Source organism: Penicillium coprophilum, assembly GCF_028826855.1.
Source record: "Penicillium coprophilum strain IBT 35676 chromosome Unknown utg000002l_segment0_segment1, whole genome shotgun sequence".
NCBI classification, from domain to species: domain Eukaryota; kingdom Fungi; phylum Ascomycota; class Eurotiomycetes; order Eurotiales; family Aspergillaceae; genus Penicillium; species Penicillium coprophilum.
Genome location: NW_026622722.1, coordinates 2,688,537 through 2,708,588, shown reverse-complemented (window position 1 = coordinate 2,708,588; position 20,052 = coordinate 2,688,537). Strand labels below are relative to the sequence as shown.

At 48.5% G+C, this 20,052-nt stretch overlaps 8 protein-coding genes across 8 annotated transcripts; 4 read left to right on the top strand and 4 right to left on the bottom strand.

The window, feature by feature from the left end:
- Positions 1 to 873: 873 nt before the first annotated feature.
- On the bottom strand, positions 874 to 1,980 carry N7500_003085 (NifU family protein; the record flags this gene model as incomplete). The annotated part of the gene is made up of 3 exons (XM_056674231.1): positions 874 to 1,017; positions 1,089 to 1,622; positions 1,696 to 1,980. 3 exons carry the CDS (start codon positions 1,978 to 1,980, stop codon positions 874 to 876), a joined length of 963 nt encoding a protein of 320 aa, XP_056534756.1.
- A 2,077-nt stretch (positions 1,981 to 4,057) lies between these two features.
- Positions 4,058 to 4,703, top strand: N7500_003084 (uncharacterized protein; the record flags this gene model as incomplete). The annotated part of the gene is made up of 2 exons (XM_056674230.1): positions 4,058 to 4,070; positions 4,174 to 4,703. 2 exons carry the CDS (start codon positions 4,058 to 4,060, stop codon positions 4,701 to 4,703), a joined length of 543 nt encoding a protein of 180 aa, XP_056534755.1.
- A 1,203-nt stretch (positions 4,704 to 5,906) lies between these two features.
- On the top strand, positions 5,907 to 9,098 carry N7500_003083 (putative Ras guanyl-nucleotide exchange factor RasGEF; the record flags this gene model as incomplete). Its single annotated transcript, XM_056674229.1, has 6 exons — positions 5,907 to 6,149; positions 6,244 to 6,568; positions 6,631 to 6,777; positions 7,018 to 8,483; positions 8,538 to 8,966; positions 9,018 to 9,098. The coding sequence occupies 6 exons, from the start codon at positions 5,907 to 5,909 to the stop codon at positions 9,096 to 9,098; spliced, it is 2,691 nt and encodes an 896-aa protein (XP_056534754.1).
- A 679-nt stretch (positions 9,099 to 9,777) lies between these two features.
- N7500_003082 (LYR motif-containing protein) lies at positions 9,778 to 10,158 on the top strand (the record flags this gene model as incomplete). Its single annotated transcript, XM_056674228.1, has 1 exon — positions 9,778 to 10,158. One exon carries the CDS (start codon positions 9,778 to 9,780, stop codon positions 10,156 to 10,158), a length of 381 nt encoding a protein of 126 aa, XP_056534753.1.
- A 548-nt stretch (positions 10,159 to 10,706) lies between these two features.
- Positions 10,707 to 11,945, bottom strand: N7500_003081 (putative PP-loop ATPase superfamily protein; the record flags this gene model as incomplete). The annotated part of the gene is made up of 1 exon (XM_056674227.1): positions 10,707 to 11,945. The coding sequence occupies one exon, from the start codon at positions 11,943 to 11,945 to the stop codon at positions 10,707 to 10,709; it is 1,239 nt and encodes a 412-aa protein (XP_056534752.1).
- Positions 11,946 to 12,495: 550 nt separating this feature from the next.
- On the bottom strand, positions 12,496 to 14,306 carry N7500_003080 (uncharacterized protein; the record flags this gene model as incomplete). The annotated part of the gene is made up of 3 exons (XM_056674226.1): positions 12,496 to 13,205; positions 13,409 to 13,603; positions 13,676 to 14,306. The coding sequence occupies 3 exons, from the start codon at positions 14,304 to 14,306 to the stop codon at positions 12,496 to 12,498; spliced, it is 1,536 nt and encodes a 511-aa protein (XP_056534751.1).
- Positions 14,307 to 16,514: 2,208 nt separating this feature from the next.
- Positions 16,515 to 17,186, bottom strand: N7500_003079 (uncharacterized protein; the record flags this gene model as incomplete). The annotated part of the gene is made up of 1 exon (XM_056674225.1): positions 16,515 to 17,186. The coding sequence occupies one exon, from the start codon at positions 17,184 to 17,186 to the stop codon at positions 16,515 to 16,517; it is 672 nt and encodes a 223-aa protein (XP_056534750.1).
- A 461-nt stretch (positions 17,187 to 17,647) lies between these two features.
- On the top strand, positions 17,648 to 19,522 carry N7500_003078 (serine/threonine protein kinase; the record flags this gene model as incomplete). Its single annotated transcript, XM_056674224.1, has 2 exons — positions 17,648 to 18,799; positions 18,851 to 19,522. 2 exons carry the CDS (start codon positions 17,648 to 17,650, stop codon positions 19,520 to 19,522), a joined length of 1,824 nt encoding a protein of 607 aa, XP_056534749.1.
- Positions 19,523 to 20,052: the final 530 nt, after the last annotated feature.

The following is a 20,052-nucleotide window of genomic DNA, read 5'->3' as shown; positions in this document are numbered from 1 at the left end:
TTGACAAGCTTGGGTATGAATAACACTCGACCATATGGCTAGCCTGCCGAAAGGGAAAAGCTATCTTGAATCTATCTAAGAACATTGCTCGGGAAAGTCCACTCAGAACCCCACTGAGCAGACCCTGGAAAGACCTGCAGGACATTATAAGGCCGATAAGCGGCTGTCTACCCTTGCTTATATATCCTTGAAAGATTGTCATACTATGCAGTAGGTTGTTATAGTGAGATCCCACAATTGGAGAGGCAGCCAATATAGTTAAATGACAATGATATAGTTGAATATAACGCCGGAGATCTGCGTACTCTACACAAGAGGTATGGGCTGGGGCAGACCTGGAGATCATGACGGAAAAGAGAAGGATGGCGTTTTCAGGGGATGCTTCGGTCGATGCTGATCTATAGTCCAAATAAAAGAGCGACAGCTCAACAGCTATTTCCATTCGGAGTAAATGAAAGAATGGGCCTACTAGTTTTACAACAGAGAAGAGGTTCTATCCCAGAAGGAGTATTACTATGTTGTATGCATTATGCGGATTGTTGTTGTACATAGATAGCCCAGCCACATCCCGTGCTGTCCAGTTTCATGTAAGCACTCGGGTTATCCGTGGGCCACTGAGATGCCTAAAGTTCCATAGCAAAGGTGCCATTGATCCGTCGCGAGACGCAAGATGTAATTTATATCTTTACGATACAGTATTGTAGAGCCATCGGGCATATTAATCTTCCGGACGTTCCATTAGGGTCTCCGTGTGTGTCGGGTCCTGGCAAGATGGGTTTAGAAGTAATGCTGTGGGTAATGCAGTCTAATTACTTGAAATCCATTTCCATCTTAAAGCTAATGTACAAGTTAAATGTCCCCAAATGAAATATTTTACGGCGCATTGTCCACGGGCGCACTAGCTGTAGCAGCAGCACCCTTCTGCTGGCGCAGCTTCTCCTCAAACTTTGCAAACTCATGCATGGAAACAATCTCCTCCTCATCCATAACCTGCTCGACACCCTTTACCTCCTCGATCTAGAAACACAAAATTAGTAAAGAGCCCACATGTCAAGGCCAAAGAAACGGAGAGGTGGGGAGGGACATACATAGTGCATAAGCATAGACTCAATACCATTCTTCAGCGTAACAGTGCTGGAATCGCAGGTGCGACAAGCACCGCGCAGCTTCAGCATAACAATACCATCCTCAAATCCTTTCAATTCGATATCACCACCGTCTTCTTGGATAGCAGGGCGGATGCGAGTCTCGAGCAATTCCTTGATCATGCTGAGAACCTCGTCATCATCCTCGTTGAAAGACAGCGAGTCTTCACCACTTTCCTGCTGACCGTCCAAAGCACCCTCGATTGTCGTCACAATTGTCTCACCAGATGTCACAGCTTGCGTGATGATGCTGAAGACCTCTGGCTTGATGTGCGCCCAGTTCGCGTCGCTGCCTTTGGTTACTGTGATGAAGTCTGTGCCGTAGAAGACGGATGTGACGCCTTCAACATCGAGCAGTTTCGCGGCGAGCGGAGATGGGTGTGGCGGCGCGAGGGTAGATCGTGGTGACATGTACTCGAGGAATGTGCTGGGGAAGTCCTCCGGGAGGACGCGGTGGTTCGGAATGAACTTCAAGGCCTAGATTATCGGAAACGACAGGTCAGTTTGGTTTCTTTAATCAAGACAGGATGATTGAGCTCCGGCAACTTACATCGGGGTTGGGAGTGTTCTCGGTCTGGATGAAAATGGTGCGTTTGCTGGTTGGTGAGAGGCCGTTCACTCCACCGTGCGAGGCAGGCTGCTGGTATGGTCGCACTGTTGGTCGGCGACGGGTCTCTGATGCTGTAAGGGTCGGGATTCGGGCTGCGCTGGACACATATCTGTAGCGTGCGAATGCCGGTCTGATTGTTCGGGCGGAGCACTCGACGGGAGTCGCCAGACGGGTGCTTAGCAGAGCGCGGCGAAACATTGTTGTTGATGGAGTGCTGAAAGACATTATGTTATCAAGTTGATGTACAAAGATTGTTGTCAACAGGTGAATTGTAGAAAAAAAACACCGGAGAGTCTGTTCGGCTCTGACGCAATTTGATTACACGTGATCTGAGATCATTGCCGGATGACAAATGAAGACAGTTTCTCGGCCAATGAGAAGAGATGTTTTGCACAATTACAAGTATGAATGTGCCGACTGTCGGAGGTTGAGAAACCAGTAGTTCATGGTCAAAATCATCTATTGAAGCAGAATTTTGTTTCATTCTACTTAGATATAGAGTACCGCCCTTGCACCTTAAAATTACTCTAGGGCTCTCATTTGGACCGGGAGAAGTAAGTAGCTAAGCTTCGCAAGATTCCTATCATTAGCCATGTCGCAGGTGTTATCTTTTGATAACGTGGAAATTCCTAAGCCTAGTGCTTGAACATGCCTAAATTTTGCTCACATCAGCTATACTTATCAGAAGTAGCCAGGACATTTAGGATGGAAGCCGTGCAGTATCACGGGTGCGACCCAGTCTTGTTTCAGGAAGGAAACTCGATGGCATTCCTGAAGACATTTTAAGGGCTTGAGGCGTGCAACGATCGAGCTCAAGCAAAATGAGGAATGAGGAACTGACTGGGACAAGATCATGTTGTACCAAGCTTCTCTCGCATCCTCTAAACGCAAGCATGGGTGCATCCTTCAAGGATAGTTACCTCCAAGGATAGCCAACAAAAGTGCTTTCCAGAGAACAGACCATGCCTTGGCTTACGCCAAGAGGTCCTCTCTTTTCCATAGTTGATACATATAATTGTATGCATAGTTCCATTTTCCAACCCCGTCACACGACTGATAGACTAGGTGATAAGTCCAGAATCCCCGGGCCACAGCAGTAGGTGGGTCATCTTGATCTCTTGCCAATTAATTCTATTGCAAGAAACAGTACTCCGTACGGAGTAGATTGACCTACCATGAGAGACTTGAATTGGCGGTAAACGATATGCTTTGTTATACTGGTTGGACAGGGTACTCTCAGGACAAGAATCGCACTACTTCCCTTTGCATGGGCCAGTTGCACTCCGAACCCGAGCCATCGATCAACCGGTCAATCTGTCAGCAACTGCTCGAGATGAAGTAGACAAGATCTCGTGGTATTGAGTAGGAAAAATTGCAAAAAGCGAGTCCTCGCCAAATTTTCACATTGACAGATCCTGGCTTTGCGACTAGGAACTCATAATTCTCAATTGGCCTTGCCAGAAATGCCGATATGAAAGAAGTAGCCCTTTTGTCTAGCGCAAGTTGTAGTGGGGCCTGGATGACATTTACAGCGGTGGAATGTCAAACGAGATGGGATACGTGGACCCATCAATACTTGATGAGTCGAATCCAGTATTGAGGGTGGAACTGCTCGCAACAAAATGGACAAAGGAGCCGTGTCTTGCAGATGGGCACCAACATTATCGCGACAAGTTATGAAACAACCTGTGGATATGAACTGAAAGGCAACTAGAGCTTTGCAACAAACAGAATTTGCACCGGACTTGACACCGAATCGAGGAGATCAGGGTCCACCTAGTACACCGTATGGCCAGGTTGATATCCCCGCAAGTGATTGTCGTGGCTATTGTACGTGTATGTCATGCTCTGGCTCTCCGAATGGTGGATAAAGACACGATCCCTTGCGTATCCGGTGCAAACGTGGCCGTTGTTGATGTATCGCGTACATTCTGGCTTTGTTTCGTCACACTAGACAGGGTTTGGATCTTGGACGTAGGCGATCAGGCTCCAACTGAGTCCCTCGAGAAAAAAAATTCCGACATCCTATTTATCCTTTCGGCAAATATTCTGCAGCTTTTCGACGTAAAACATGGCACGTCACTTATTTATGGAGTCTCTTGCCACGCATGTCCCATATAGCTGGTGCCTGAGGCAGAAACAGATGACCCGAGCTTCTTAGTTTTTCATGCAAATCATGCAAATCGGGTAGCTCAACTTTCCTAGCCTTATCCTGCATCATTCTCCAGGACGCGGACTAATCAAAATGAGGGAGCAAGTTTGATCGCTGTGTAGCTGATGGATCCATTGGGAAATCGACACAATGCCTGGTTCTTGTGAGGTTTGCTCTTTAGAGCCTTCCAAATATCGCTGTCCCACATGCGCACTGTTGAGGTACTGACTCGATTACGATTCCACCCCTATCCATACGTGGACCAGTTGCTAAGAGTTATCCATTTAGTTGCTCACTTGCATGCACCCAGTCACATAAGATATATTGTGCTCCGAAAGCACCATCGAATGAGGAACCGAGTAACACCCCAGCGCCCGATGTCGATCCAACACCCGAGAACGCTACCAACGGCTCTGCATCTGCAGAGCCAACTGGCACCAACGCTTCCGCGACCACACCCGCAGCAGTGGGGGCATCTTCAGAGATGAAAGAGCTCCTCAGTCAGTACCCGGAACTCCGCAGTCAGCTACAAGATATGTATCAGTCGACGCTGGAAGAGGAATGGGTTGAATCATACACAGCCCCCGCACGAGGGCGTGGACGTGGACGGGGGCGAGGTCGTGGAGGGCTCGCTCCTCGTAGCCGGGGCCCATGGACGTCCGAGAAAGGCTTCAACCGCGGCCTGGGCAGAGTCCGGAAACTGAGACAGGACTGTGAAGAAGGGACGGAGACTGGCCAGGTCGCCGAGGCGTTCATGCGGTTTATGGCGCTTGTGAAGGGCAAGGACTCAGCCTGAGTCGTCTATATTCTCTTCCGGTGAACACCAGTCGCATTCGAATTGGAGGGTCGGCATATATACCTTGATTGCACCATATTTATAGGCTGAGTCCGTGCAAGTGAGACATGCAGATTGAGTCTATGAGATGGTGGGTGGCGGCTTTTGATCTACTTTGACTGTTCTGATAGAGTAGCTGTCAGATCTGACAGCTTCAGCCATATTCAGCCTTATGCAATTCATGAATACCCGGGCCTCCTTTGTTTTATGTATGATTCTGTATTGTATGCTATCTCCGCCAGCTCTCAGGGCCGCTGGTTAACCCACATCCTAGTCTATATATTAAAGCGCCGAGCACTGGCCCTACAGTGGGTAGTTTTCGTAAAGTGCAATATCGCACCACATACGCTATACAACGCTATCATGCGAGCCAAGACCAGCAGCCGAAGTCCAGTATAGTGTCAGATTAGGGGCGCTTTTAGCGCCCCCAATAAAGCGGAGCATATGTCAACGGCCCAGAACTTCACAGACCGAGATCCCTGTACAAAAGTACTGAAAAATCAGAATCTGTATGTTTCTGACTGGTCACATGGAGCATCTCGAGACGAAACTAGAGCAGTATAAGCAGTACTCTATTTACCGTAAAGGACCTAGTTGTAGGATCGTAAAGACAAACAGCCCTTTGTTTCCGGGAGCAGGGGGGTGACCGGCAGTCAACGCAGCTACTGCAGCTCAACAAATCCTAAGCACTAAGAACTAAGTAAGGAACGTTCTTTTGTAAACTTGTCGTCTAAGCGAGATCGTCCTAAACCCCAGCCTCGGTTCCAGTTGGCCCATGTGTTTAATTCAGCTGAGCCGCTTTCACGAACACGAAGATCTCTTAGTGGGCTTCCAATAATATGCGAGAATCCCATCAAAAAAAAAGAGGATCTCGGACCAATTCCATAATCCCCAATTTTCTCCAATCGTGGAACTCTTTGTGATCTGTCCATAGTGCTTTCTAATTTTCAAGGTTCTCCCCGCCAAGACCAGAAGATATCCGACGCAGGTCCGGGTAATCAGGGTAGTTTTCAAGTCAACTCCCGATAACACCTCGGATGGCTGCCTCACTCCACCGAACTTGATCCCAACGATGGACGTGCTGTGCTCGTTCTCTGAACTTACACAGTAATCAGAGCGCTGTCACACCGAATCCATTCGGCCTCATTGCCGACCGCTTCCGTCATGATCTCGCAGACCCGCCGAGAAAGAGCTCACAGTGACAAAGCTCAGGCAATGGCTACAGCTCCGCCACGACCAGGGATGGGAGGTCGCACTTCTTCAGCTCCAGGAGGCATTTATAAACTCGATCTGGTGCAGAAGCCAGGAGTTGGCACGAAATCTGAATCCACGTTGGTGGAAGAGGATGAGGGGTCGCCAATTACAGGCGAACCGATGAAGCGCACAGGAGCTCGTCAGCAGGGGGAGGTATGTCTTCAATTGATTCTGAATCTCGGGTGGGATATGGCTACGGTAAATCAAGAGCTCCAATTGCTGATGGTTCCTTTATTGCCTACTATAGGAATCTCCCAAGGGCGGTTTCCCCGAAGTGACGATTGCGGTCGCCGGCGAAGAAAATGCCGGCAAGAGCAGCTTTGTCAAATGTGCGCTGGATATGAAGAACCTGCCTGCTTCCAATATGAACAAGAAGAAAATGTCATTGAACGGATCGGTCTACATTGTGCATCTGATGGAGGTCGACTTGACACAGGTTCAATTCGACCAAGACAAGAAGATCATCTGGCCGCGTACAGGACAAGGCAAATCTGCACCAGTCATTGATGGGGTTCTGGTTCTACATGATGCCACCCAGCCGGATCGACTATCTTTAACAACGAACCTCATTGGTAGGTTTCCGTTTAAACTGGATGTACTTGGTATTGGGGAACTGATCTTTCCCGGAATTTAGAATCATTGGCTGCCTCGGATCTCCCTTTCTTGCAGGTTGCCTGCAAATGCGATGTCAACCCCGAACCTTTGGAAGGGAGTGAAGTGGATGCAATCCATGATCGATATGAGATCTATCGAACATCGTTTTCGTCACCTCGATCTCAACGTATGTGTATAGCTTTAGTTTTGGGAGGAGTGATTTCTACACGAGAAGGTGAGCACTCTTTTTTTTTTTAATTTAGTGCTTTTTTTCCTTTTTCATTCGGGACAAGACCATTGTCGGGTTGAAAGTGCCTTGACCCCCAAGCGGAAGCGGGCCAAGGTGGGTCGCGGTAGGAGCGTTCGCTACTTGTTCCCCATAGCTTTTTTTGCTTTTCCCCTAACTAACCCCTCTCTTCATTTTTAGATCTTTCTTCTCATATTACTTCACCGAGATCACCTAAACCTGTTCAAAATTGGCATACTCGTGCCAACTCGGAAAATCCATCGTTCACAGCCGGAACGGCCTCAGATCAATGTGTCGATGGGGATGGTGAGAACCGTCTCGCAACCGACGGAGACTATTCGCAGCATACGGCGAATTCCCACCGTTATGCCCGCAGTAATTCGCAACCGGTGCGACCGCAAACTCCGCCATCCGGAGCGCGTTTAAATACCCGCATGCCGTCAGCACAAGAACAAGACTCCCCAAATCACGAGAGCCGGCAGCAACGATTGCATACCGCTTGGCGACACAGTGGAGGATCAGACGCTTTTAACAGTTTCTTAAACATGGACGACGAGGTAGACGATGGGCAGAGCCGGCCCCCGAGCCCTGACGCAGTTGTAAGGCCAAAGCCGAGCAGCGAGAGCAACTCGAGCGCAGAGACGGGTCTATCGTTCGATGAGCTAGTGGATCGTTTGATTTCCTTGCCAATGTCGAAACAAGATCAAAAGTTTCGCTCTATATTCCTATGTCTGTATAGGAAATTCGCCGCCCCTGCAAGTCTCCTAAGTGCCTTGATAAGCCGCTTCGAACGAAACGAGATGAGCAACGACGATCAACTGGCTCGCATGGCGGATCAACTGCGGTTGCTTGATGTCATGGCTCAATGGGCATCGGACTATCCCGGAGATTTCGCTCATCCCAAACTTCGCAAACGGATCATTGAGTTTGTCGCTATACTCGAAAAGAGCCATTTCTACATGTTCGCTGCCAAAGAGATCGGGTCGCAATTAGACTCAAATGCAGAAGACGATGATCTTGGTTGGGCATACGGAGATGACGGTGATTCCGATGAGTCGCAATTGGTTGAGACATTTTTCGACAATTCCGGTCGAAGTTCCCCAGCCGCGGCTCACATAGGCGCTGACTCTGGCACCAACACTTACGATACCGAAGAAGAACAAGACCCCATCTATAGTATGAGTGCGCTGGATCTCAGTACTGGGCCGCATGATTCGACATCACGGCTCTCAGGCACTCTTTCGGTCTCCTCGAATACCGACAAACCCAATAGTATCACCAGCCAGTCATTTACGTTGTTGAGCCTTGAAGCAGCCCAAAAAGAGGCTTTGCGTCTTGAATTAACAAACAAGATTTCACTGAACAAACTTCACTGGCGGGTTTTCATGGATACCCCAGAGGAGGAGTTCGCACGAGAACTGACACGGATTGACTGGATCATGTACAACTCATTCCGACCCCGTGATCTTGTGCGTCACGTCAGTCTCTCGGGCATAGACAAGGATAAGGTGAAGAGCTTGACGAACGTTAATCGGATGATTAAGCAATTCAATCATCTGGCCTTCTTCGTAGCCAGCTTGATTCTCTTGCGCGACAAGCCTAAGCATAGAGCCCAGGCGCTAGAGAAGTTCATGAACATCGCAGTGGTATGTCCTATGAATCTAGCTACTACGAAGCCAGCAACTAACCTCTCTTGCTAGAAACTTCGACGCCAAAACAACTATAACTCCTTGGGTGCTGTAATCGCCGCCATCAACGGCACCCCTGTCCACCGCCTCACCCAAACTCGAGACCTGATTCCCATCCCAGCTCAGAAAGAGTTTATGCGTCTTGTCATCCTCATGAGCACCCAAAGAAGCCACTTTGCATATCGCCTTGCCTGGGAGAATTCATTCTCCGAGCGAATCCCATTCCTACCTCTTCACCGTCGCGACCTTGTCTCTGCCGAAGAAGGCAACAAGACATTTATCGGCGAGAATAAATCTCGGATCAACTGGAAGAAATTCGAGGTCATGGGCGAGGTCGTTCTTGGCGTCCAACGAAGCCAGAAGAGTCCTCATCCCCAGGCTCAGAAGTTTGATGATGTCGAACGACTGATCCTGGACACGAAGCTCTCTGGAGACGAAGAGGTAATATCTTTATAACCCTGAATAATTGCTCTTTTTACTAACCTTGTCTAGGACTTGTATGCCCGTAGCTTGCACGTCGAACCGTCCACGGGAGCTGAGGGACGAAGGAAGTTTGGCTGGCTGCGCTCTTAAGCTCAGTCATTTTTCTGGCCACGCCTCTAGCGATCTAGGGCACTCATCTCCATAAGTCTCAACACGAATTGAGGCTGCTCTTCCAAAAAGCCATCTCATCTATCATCTTCACCCTTGCCTTTCTCCCTCTCTACCTTCCCTGCCTACTCCTCCTCTTCCTTTCTCATGTCGCCATGCCCCTATATGATTGATAAACACTGTTGTTGTCTTTTGCCTGCTTTTCGTTATGAACTCGGTTCCCTGTGGGGGTCGATATGACACTTGTAACGGTGATACATCTTGAAAAATACGCCCCGCTACGACATTTTGTACATATGCCTGCTGAGGTGTGGGTAGTAGTGTTCATTGACTGTCTTGCAGATAGGACCATACCCTGGTATATATTGACATGCTAATATATGTTTTCCCTTGTATCATCCATCCATCAAATAGGATCGTAGTGACATAGAAACATTAAAAATCATCAAATCACTGAGATGATACCCACTTGAACTAGTAGCGGACGCCGCATACACTTCAAATCACGTGAAGCTTATCCACCCGGCTATCTCAACCTCCGCCCAGCTTCAAGACACCGACAAACTCACCTCCACTCCTTAGTGCACAAGGGTCTCGAAACCACCGAAACAACCCCATCGATTCAAACTCCCGGGCTACAAGGCTCCAAAAATTTGAAAAAATGTCCGCAGGCATGCAAGCGCGCACAACCTACCGCGCCCTCCTCCGCGAACTCCCACGCCGCGGCCTCAAGACCCCGTCCCCACTTCACCAAAACCTGCGCGGGATCTTTCGCTCGGAACCTGCGACATCTTCATTGCAGTCTCAATCGCAATCTAACGCACTCCCCTTCTCAATCCCGAAAACAGACGAAGAACGCACCCTCCGCCTTCAAGAAGCAGACCAGCTCGCGCAGTATGCCCGCGCCCAGCGTGTCTACTGTGAGCTCCTAGAGCGCTATAACCCTGGCATGGGCATGACTGAGGAAGAAAAGATTCGTCTTACGGCTAGACGGGTTGGATTTGATTTGCCTGAGTTGCATACTGCTGAGGGGAAGGAATAGATGAGCTTGGATGCGATTGATTAGCTTTGCTTGATTTGTTCTCCCTTGGCTTCGATTACCGTCGATAGACAATCACCCTACGGTAGAGGTGGATTGGGCTTGGCTTGGTTTTCTGTTGTCTGTGCAGATAGTAAAACTTTGTTGGGATGCATGGATTCGATGGCATGGCGTTTTAATTGTTGATATTTGGAATTTGTATACTACGGTTCATGTACAAAATAAAAAGCATCGGAAAGTGGCATAGAGTTGTTTTTCTTTGGAGAGTTTCACTATGCTATGCATTGGACTGATGGTCTAGTCGTAACTTGGGGTATCAGATATTGAGATCCTCCTGATCTGAAAACTTGTTCACTGCGAACCACATGGATTGCCGCACAGTGTTTGGGGGCACCGAGAATGGACACCTAATGCCGACACTGGGTTTAATTGTGTTGCAAAGGTTGACGGCCCAGAAAAGGGGTATGGTGGAAATGCCGCAGAGTCACGACGCCGCTGGTGCTGACGCTGGAGGTTGGGCTTTTGAATAGAGTGCTTTCCTTATTGACTCTTCAGGTCGCGCTGAGTTGGGCGCGCTCCATTTGTCTCATCAAAGTCGAACTGCTTTCTTCGTCTTCCATGCCAACACCAACTTCGATCGCAGTCTTGGGTCGGTTCCGGTTCAGACCGTCTAGCAGGGTGCAGGCTTTGCAAATGCGCTGACTGGAAATGTAGTTACAACGCTCGCAGTGTTTGATAGTCTGCGCCTTGACCGCCTTACCAGTCGGGCCGCGATTCGCCTTCACGCGCGAACCGTTATGAAACTTGATTTCAGTCTCGAGCGACTCGGCTTCTTCGTTTTCAGCGAGTTGCGCCTCCATTGCAGCCATCTCCCCGCCGCTGGTTCGGCCGTTCTGACTACCACAACCACCAGCCGATTCCTCCTCCGCAAGTTGCTTGGATTTGCCTGCACCCCGGACTTCAACCGGCACAAGCGCGGCCATGTCCTCGCCACTTTTGACAATATCCAGGATCGAACTGGGTCGAATTTTCTCAAGATCCTTGATCAGGGTACGAGCACTGCCGCGGAATGCCTCGGGCGAGTAGATACATTCAGTAGTGAAGTAATCGAGCTGACGGTGGTGGGCGTAGAGGACGATCTCCTTTTCATAGGCGTACTTGAGAGGCTTGCTGCGCTTGATATCCGAAGCGTCGGAGCTGGTGACGATACTGGTACCGCGTGACAGACGGGGCAAGTCACCACGCAACAGGTTCATCATGACAGTCTCCGCAACATCGTCCGCGTTGTGACCTGTGACAACGTGTTTGATACCCAAGCGGGCTGCGCCCCGGTCGAGCGCTTGTCGCCGGAACACTCCGCAGTAGGTGCAGTTGCCCTTCTTGCCCACTTGCTCCACAACCTGATCCATCGTCCAGCCATATAGCTCGCTGTATCCAAGAATATCAAGCGGCATCTCGTATTGCACGGCATTGCGCTTCACAGTCTCAAGACTGTCATCGCGATAGCCGCGGATGCCCTCGTCGATGGACAGTAGACATAGATCCAGCCCGTAATTGTATCGCTCGTTGAGAGTTTTCAGTACTGCTGCTAGTACTGTGCTGTCTTTGCCGCCGCTGGCTCCGATCGCTACTCGCTCGCCAGGGAAGAAGAGGTTGGTGCCAATGATGGTTTCGTGTACTTCGGTCTCGAAAATATTGACGAAACAGGCTCGGCAGAGTTTGTGCCTATTCTTAGGTCGGATGATGACGGCGCGCGCCTCTTTGCAATTGAAACACGCCGTCGGAGCCATGGTGTGTTGTTTAGGCCTATGACTTGTGGCGGCGAAGAATTTCTTTTTCCCCCGCGATCGGGTCCGTGCGCAGGGCGCCAAGGTTACCTAAGTAGATCTATACAGGTCTGCGGCTTATACTCGGTCTTTGGCCGTGGAGAATATGAGCCAGTCTAGAGAAATGATCTTCTATCAAGTAATTGGCCGATCTGTTCACTTTTAAGACTCAAGCGAATGACTGCGCCTCTCCTTTTGATGTCATCTATCCTTCCCACTTGCCACCTCACATCGAAACAAAATGCTGAGGGTTATGAACCAATCATTTTTCACTTGAACTGTAGAGTACCTAAACTTTTGTTTTTTTACTATCGGTCAAGACACTTATTACGCCAACAGTCCCACCAGTCTAATAGTCTAACGATCTAATGTACAAAGATTGTAATGGGCTGATGGCTAAGACAGCCTTGAAAGCAAGAGAACTGCTGCGTGTACTCAATTCGTAGTCCTAGATTGACAAGAGATGGTAATGAGTGCCATGATAATTGACAATAAAGACATAGTAAATCTCACGTCACTTTTTACGCTTCCTTTTCTTCGAGCGGTCCTCTTTAGGCACGTGTTCGAGAATAACATCATACTCCCTGGGTGAAATAGGTCCAACGGAAAATCCTTCCGCTAAAAGCTTAGTCTTCAAGCGAATTTTAGGATCCATACTATCCAGGAACGCATCAACGTGCTTTACATGAACATAGCGACCTGCGACCGCCGCCCTTGGGCGTATTTTGAGGGAGACTGTGCCTGACGAACCTTCCAAGCATATTTGGCGGGAAGGCAATTGTCCAGGGGCAAGCAAGAGAGCATCTGGGTTGAGAAGGGACGTGCCCAATAGTACTTCAAATGTTTCGTTTGCACCATACTGCATCTGGACTCTCCATTGACTATCCCGACCAGGATCAAAGTTCCGATGAAGGAGTGCGGTTGTTCCGGAAGTGATAAAATATTCTCCCTTCTGCGCGCCAGGCACATCGCACCGAAAGATACTATGCGCATCTGAAATACGGAAACGAAAGGCTTTAAATGACAGTTCTGGATCATAGTTTGATGATCTGGATCCAATCATTCCACAGGATTTTGCTAGGACCTTGAAGCCTGTAGGAGGAGGACTCAACCGTAGAAAAGAGGCCTGAATAGGAAGATCAAACCCTTCCTTTATAACGATCGATTGCCGACCCAGGGTAGTAAAACCAGTGCTGGCACTATTCCAGCAAGACGTATTGTCTGCTATAGGGCATAGATGTCCCATTCTTTCGAAAGAGTAGCCAGAGTTGTGAAACGAGTCCATATGCATCAAGAAAATTGCATATTGAGAGGAGAAAGTATTTCTTCTGCCTATTCCTGCAAGGAAGAGGGCACAACGGCGCCAATTATCTGCAAGAAGGTACTCTTAGCTCAACTGCTTCTAATTTCTTCCATTCAACACAAACCCTGACTTTTACCGCGTCTATCTGATTTAAGGATCATCAAGTCGACATCCACATGTAAGCCCTTCGCAGATATCGAGAGATTGCGCCCCGGTAGTCTCTCCGATATTGTGTGGTTGCCGGATTGGATTTGGAAACAAGAGACAGAGGGAGCTAGAACACCCAGCCGTCGTGGAATGATATTCTCTTCATTGTAGTCTATGATAGGCGTTAGTTATTGAAGTGGCAAGGGCTCTTGATCTTCAAAAGGAAGGAAAAAGGAAACCTCACTGTGTGCCCCCCAGAGTAAAATACTTGCATCATCGTGCGTTTTTATAAGCTCATGCTGTAATCGCAAAAACGCCCGTTCACCCTCGCCGTATATCAGGGGCATGTTGATCCCAAAGAGCCCCAAAAGAGAATAAGCCCTGTCTTCTACTAAGGTTGTTCGTCTCCGTGAAGCCCAAGAGAAGCGTTCCCAGATAGAACACTTTTCAAATGTTCGCAATTTCTCGGGTTGGATGCCTGTAGCCCTTTCAATTTGTTCCTGACCGTTGATTTTGTCGATGATTTCCACCCAATTCTTGTCAACAAACAGTAGAGACGTCGGAGCTATGAGCTCTTGAAGTGTCCACCCCCTCGTAAACCACTTCGCGTGAGTGAAGGAGGTCTCGAGAGATTTTGTCTTTCTTACGTCCACATCGTCAAGGTACGCATAGCAAATCATGGATTCCTTATACCAGCGAAACATGGCATTGATAGCTTCTTGTGTATTCACGGCATCTGTTTTGTCGATGCAACAGGTATCCATCCAAGCCCATTCCCAGCCATTCTCTCTAGCAAAATCACAATAATTCTTCAGCTTCTTCCAACCATCAGGTTTGAACCGGCCACTAGTCAACTTGGCGTAGGAAGACTTCATATCTTGATAGGTGACTTCCTGAACGCCATTTGAATGCTCCGGAAGCCATGTGTGTGACAAGATAGCGTATTGTGGGAGCGGGCTTCCATGATATGGAAGCTCTGCCTGTTCATAGAGCCTGTACGATTCGGTGTGGAGAAACCTCATCGTGCATTAGCCTCAGGTCGACGGGCGCGGGCTTGATACTGAAAAATATCAGGTCTATAAAGCATGTATCGTGTAATTGAAAGGGAAATGGCAATGTTTTATGCTGAGGATTATATGGTAAAAGAGACCTAATCTTTCGATCTAGAGATTAAGTCCATATTTGTACACTCTCCATTTCCCCTGAAAAGATCCCGAATCGAAGTGGGGTAACTGCGAATAGAAACTCGTAATTTTAGGCGAAATACCACATGGAATGAACTTCCTGATTGCAGCTTCATAAATGCAGGAATAGCGTGAAAATCGCAGGGCTGCATCAAAAACGCGAAGCTGGCATGCGGGAGATTGGTGATACAGTAGATCGGAGATGCAGGCCGTCTGATGAAACCTGAAAACTTGGGTTGATGGAATTTCTGTCACATCGAAATTGCGAGCACAAGTTACGACGACTCACCCTTGTCAGCCTTGCAGCGGTCTACGGGGGCGCCAAAGTACTCCGCCCCCGTCTACGCTGCATCACCAACAGTGAACACCCAATCGAATTGCAATATTGTCGCCGGAATGCATACATTGTTGCCTTTTAAAGAATGATCCCAGATCATCAGCTATAAACAGCTCATTTTCAGCCCCGTCTAGATTAGATCAGCGTTTTCACGAACAAACATTGGTCTTTTGGCGCCGGGCTCATTTTGTTAGTCCTGGAAATAATATCCGAATGGGCCTCTTTGGTTCCGCTAGCGTGTCATCTCACTAGTCCCCAAGATGATTACACTTCACTTCGGGCGATGTTTCTCTACACGGGCGAATTTCCTTGATGATATTCTCCCGCCTGGGAACTTTCTGGGGGTTAGCAAGACTCTTCTGCAAAGGATCAAACTACTTTGATTACGCGAGTGTCAGAGGCTCGGCCCGAACCGTATGGGATGTCAATTGGGGATCCGAATTCCCTTGCGCGAATGGTGCAGCAAGTGCAGCAATTGAAGAGTTCGCTCTTGGGCGTCTAAGAGACAAAGCAGGGGTGGTACCAAAGCTTTCACTCCCTATCTCGGATAGCAATATTGCCCCTAGATCCTCGGAATCACTACACAACAATGGGTCAACCGAGGCCCCAGGGTTGTTGAGGCTGAGGGCTTTTAGTCTCTTCTCTACCACTATCCGGTGAATGAAGGAGTAATATGTTCCGGGGACAGAACACTGGCTAGTCGTGTAAATCAAATCTGTGAAGAAGCAGGATTCTGCCCAACAGAGCTATGCACAACATGTCGAGTCACTCAATTCAAGTTCAAGCCTTCACATTCTCATGAAGGCATGCCACAGGCTTTCCCTTCCGACAGAGCAGTCTAACAGACCACACAGGCCATTTCTTCGTCTTAGCCACCTGCACAGCCTGATGATAAATATGGTGTCGTCTTAAACGCATAGAGTAAGGTTTGAAGCAATCAGCAAACAATTGAAGACTTTCCCTTTCTCCAGACCCTAGTTTCTCTACGGCCTTAATCGTCCGTTCCTGAGAGAATGCAAACGATGTCCCAATAATCTTGAAAAGGTTGTGTTATTGTGTTATTATTAGGCAAAAAGCATTGAGTCCAATATCTGCTGTCTTTTCATGTCATAACTATGTCAACGGACAATTTAAAGTACACAGATGTTCATGATGGATACAGTGTAAACGTATGTATGTAATTGCTGAGGGAGAAACAAGAAAAACGGCCCAGTTACTCATGATCTAGAGAAGGTCAGAGACAACGCACAGTATTATCAAGTGCACTTCCAGGGTGGGTTGGAAGGTGTGGTGGCTGGGAGGTTGTATGTGATCAGTTCGCCTCATAGTTGTAAATCAAGTATTTTGCAATGAGAGTGAAGCCAGCCTCCAAGTCGATTCCTTGTCAAATGCACAGCCAGCACACCGGGGCATGGTAGATGTACATACGCCTTGCCTAATGCAATGGGAGGATAGGCAGTTCCTGGAGATAGTTGTAGTAGCCCACTGAATTCAGGATTGAAAGCAAGCATATAGTCCCTTATCTTGCCAAGCTTTCCAACTACAACAGTGAGCCCTGCGCATTACTGCCTGGCTTGTTGAGCACGTTGTCGCAACCGGATACTTCTCCGCACAACACTCTGCCCACTGCTGTCCTGTTCATACTTCGATTTCGAGGGCCTGGGCGAGGGCTTGGCCACCCCGGATGACGTTGCCATTTTCCCTTTTGCTTTCCTTTTTGGCTGCGGAGTTTTGGTGGAACGGGTCTTGATGTGGGTTGATGGTAGAGGCGAAGTAGCGGTTCGGTCTTCAGTTTCGACAGTTTCGTCAATTACGTAGGAGCCAAAGTATGCGAGGAGGGAATCGTATGAGTAATTTCGAGCAATTTGTATAAAAGAACTCCATAAGATAGCCCTAGGCGGCGGATTATCCAAGCGGTCGGGCTCGGCGGTCAACAACGCTTTAGTCGTCTCCCAGGCTTCTTGGAGCTCATCAAACCTCTCTCTTTGTCTCTTTTTGAGCCGAGTTAAGAATTCATCCTTAGTGCTGGCAGCTCTTGCAATCTCCCTGACGTCGCTATGCCAAGCGTATGGGTCTTGAATTGCGCATTTGAGGGTGTTGTATTCCGCATGTAGTGTGGTAAACAGAGCGTCGGAATTCTTGTAGCCGAATTTCTTATAATCCCATTTCCACTCATCCAGAGGAGTATGAGCTTCGAGATGAGCATCTGATGTCCGATGCCACCAGTCGTCCATGGAGGAAGATAGGAAAGATAGTTCCCCTCAACTACTAATATTAGCTATTGTTATAGGCCACGAATTACCCCAGGGCGGGCCCCTGACAGCACCCGACGCCAAGGAGGCGGTGAATAACTGCCGCCTAATCACATTGGCATGGCAGAAGTCAACAGATGTCTTGGATCATTGGCTACAACCTTAGGATTTCTATTTTTACCAATTCTCGCGCTTTGGGCACGGGCCTAAGCCAATCTAAAGTCGGATCCATTACTACAGTGCATAGCGCTCTTAATCTCAAACTCATGTGCAATGGCCGGCGGCAACTTGGGCAGCAAATGGCCCCTAGTTTTTTGCATGGGCGTTCCGCTGGCGGCTCGGTTGACTTGGGGATAGAAGGATATATATACGAATGAGTATTATTGATTTTCTTAGGAGAGACACGTACACTGATAACAAGCAACGTATGTTTGGTTCCCGTGATGCCACTCAATTCCCAGTCCAAACAAGATTTGAGTAAGAAAGGCCAGAGTAAAGAGCACAGAGAAGTGTGCACTGAGGATGAAGTGGCTACGCTACAATTGACGGTATCGGATCTCGATTCGGACGAACCCACTCAGCCGTTGTCGCCTCCATCCCTTGAAGCGAGCGAGAAGACAGACCATAGTAAGGAGTGCAGAGAAGTGTACACTCAGGATGAAGTGGCTACGCTAAAATTGACGGTATCGGATCTCGATTCGGACGAACCCACTCAGCCGTTGTCGCCTACATCCCTTGAAGCGAGCGAGAAGCAATCTTCCGATCTGGATTTCAGCAAGCTACGTCTAGACTCGGTCAAGTCTCAAGATCCGACTGCCAGAATATTATTGTACCCCAGGATCCCAGAATTACAGGTCTCTTCATATGGTGGGACCGGAGGCTACGATAAGTGGGTTGACGTTGAAATGGGCGACAGCTCAGAGGAAACTGAATCAGTCAAAGTCCTCGTCGTGGCCCCTAGCGCCAAGCAGCTCGGATGCACCGTTACCTATGAAGATGTGATATTTCACTTGTACTTTGATCCCGCACAGGATCGTCTCATTCTCCTGAATGACTGTTCGCATGCAATCATCGGCAGGCGGCTCGATGAGGACTCGGTGGAAGTTCAGCCTAGCCAGAGCGCCGCTTTCTACACAGGCTGCTGGGCCATTTACATCGAAGATAGGACTGTCATTGAGTTTGAGCTCCTTCCACGGACAGAATGGATGATCTTTGCACGACTGGCTACCAAGCGACCTGCACCGACCTCCTCGCCTCCACCCTCAAAGAGGGCAAAACTCCGAGAATCCACATACCGCATTTCTGAACCCTCACGCAGTCTACAGGCTGTTTCAGCTGGGAACGTGCTTGTGAATCTTGCGCAAGGCGACACTATGTATATTGGGGCTGGTGGCAAAGGGTATCGGCTTACGCGACACGAAGCTATTGCGGAGCAACCGAATTCGTCTGTATGGCAGGCAGACCACTCGGATATACCAGGAAAGAGGATTGTCGTTAAAGTCATCAAATCCATTAGCACAAATGAGAATCACACAATCCAGGCTCTTGAGTCTTGGGCACGTGAGTCGGAGATTCACTCTTCTCTTGGGAGTCATGTATGGAGTGTCTTTCTGTTCGTTTTGTTCCAAAGCTAACCTCCCCACCAGTCGGCGATACTCAGCATGCTCGGCTCTGACGCTCGATTCCAAAGTATATATACTGAGCATATTGACGCCCAATCGCTAGTATGTTTCCGACAGCCAGGGAACGATAGTTTCACCGGGAGTACTTCAGATGCGCAGAGGATACTGGGTGACATGGCCTCAGCACTCGACTTTCTACATAGCAGCAAAATTGTTCACAACGATATCAAACCAGCTAATATTCTGTATAGCCCCGCTCGGGGTGGTGTTTTGATCGACTTTGGTCGTAGCTTCACGGCTGGTCGCCCCACCGCGACTGGCGGCTCACCATGGTATCTGGCACCCGAATTCATGTTTAACTGGCGCACACGCGGCCCGCCTTCTGATTTATGGGCCTTGGGAGTCGTTATGCTGTGGCTGTTAGGTCGCATCCCTTTACCCGAAAAGACGACTAGCTGGTTGATTGCAGACATACATACGTCCTCAATCGGATCAAGATCTCATACAAATGCAATGGAAAGAATGAGCCGGTGGGTTAATCAGGTTAAAACTGCTCGGTCAAAGCTAAATGACGAAGAGGAATCAATCACCTGGGTCGTGAAAGGTTTGCTGGCCCCGAAATTCAAAGAGCGGCTTAATGCAGAAACACTGCATAAACTAATGACGAAGAAACATTCAACCGAATGTGCGAAATGAGAACACGCTGATTGGCCTGTAAACATGTGTACTATATGATTTCGGATTTTGCGTGTTATATATATTTGTTTGTTTTCAAGATTGAGTGAACAGTTATCAAAGGCGCTACATGTCACGCACACGGTGTGGATTGTCATTTATATGATGTGAAGGCGAAGGATCAGCTTATGAAAATCTTTTGTTGGAGCTATTGCACAGCTCGAAGATTCTATGATAAATGGATGCTCTGGTTTATCGTGCGACAGAGATGAGCCGCGCAAAGACCTAAGCAAGCAACTTCACGGTGACTAGTGAAGGGCGGGTGCAAACAACTATTCTGGCAGCTTTGTTCATACATTTGTTGTATTTGACAAGAAAAGCACTATCTCTGCATGGCATCTTAGCCTCTGTCCCAACTTACTACGGGCGACTAAGTGCGCTATCTATTCATAACCCTCTCATTGTATGGCTACCTCACCGCTATATACTCGCTGTTATCACCGCCTTTTCGAGGCCTACACGATTTCGATCTCTTATTTCTTCGCCTATAT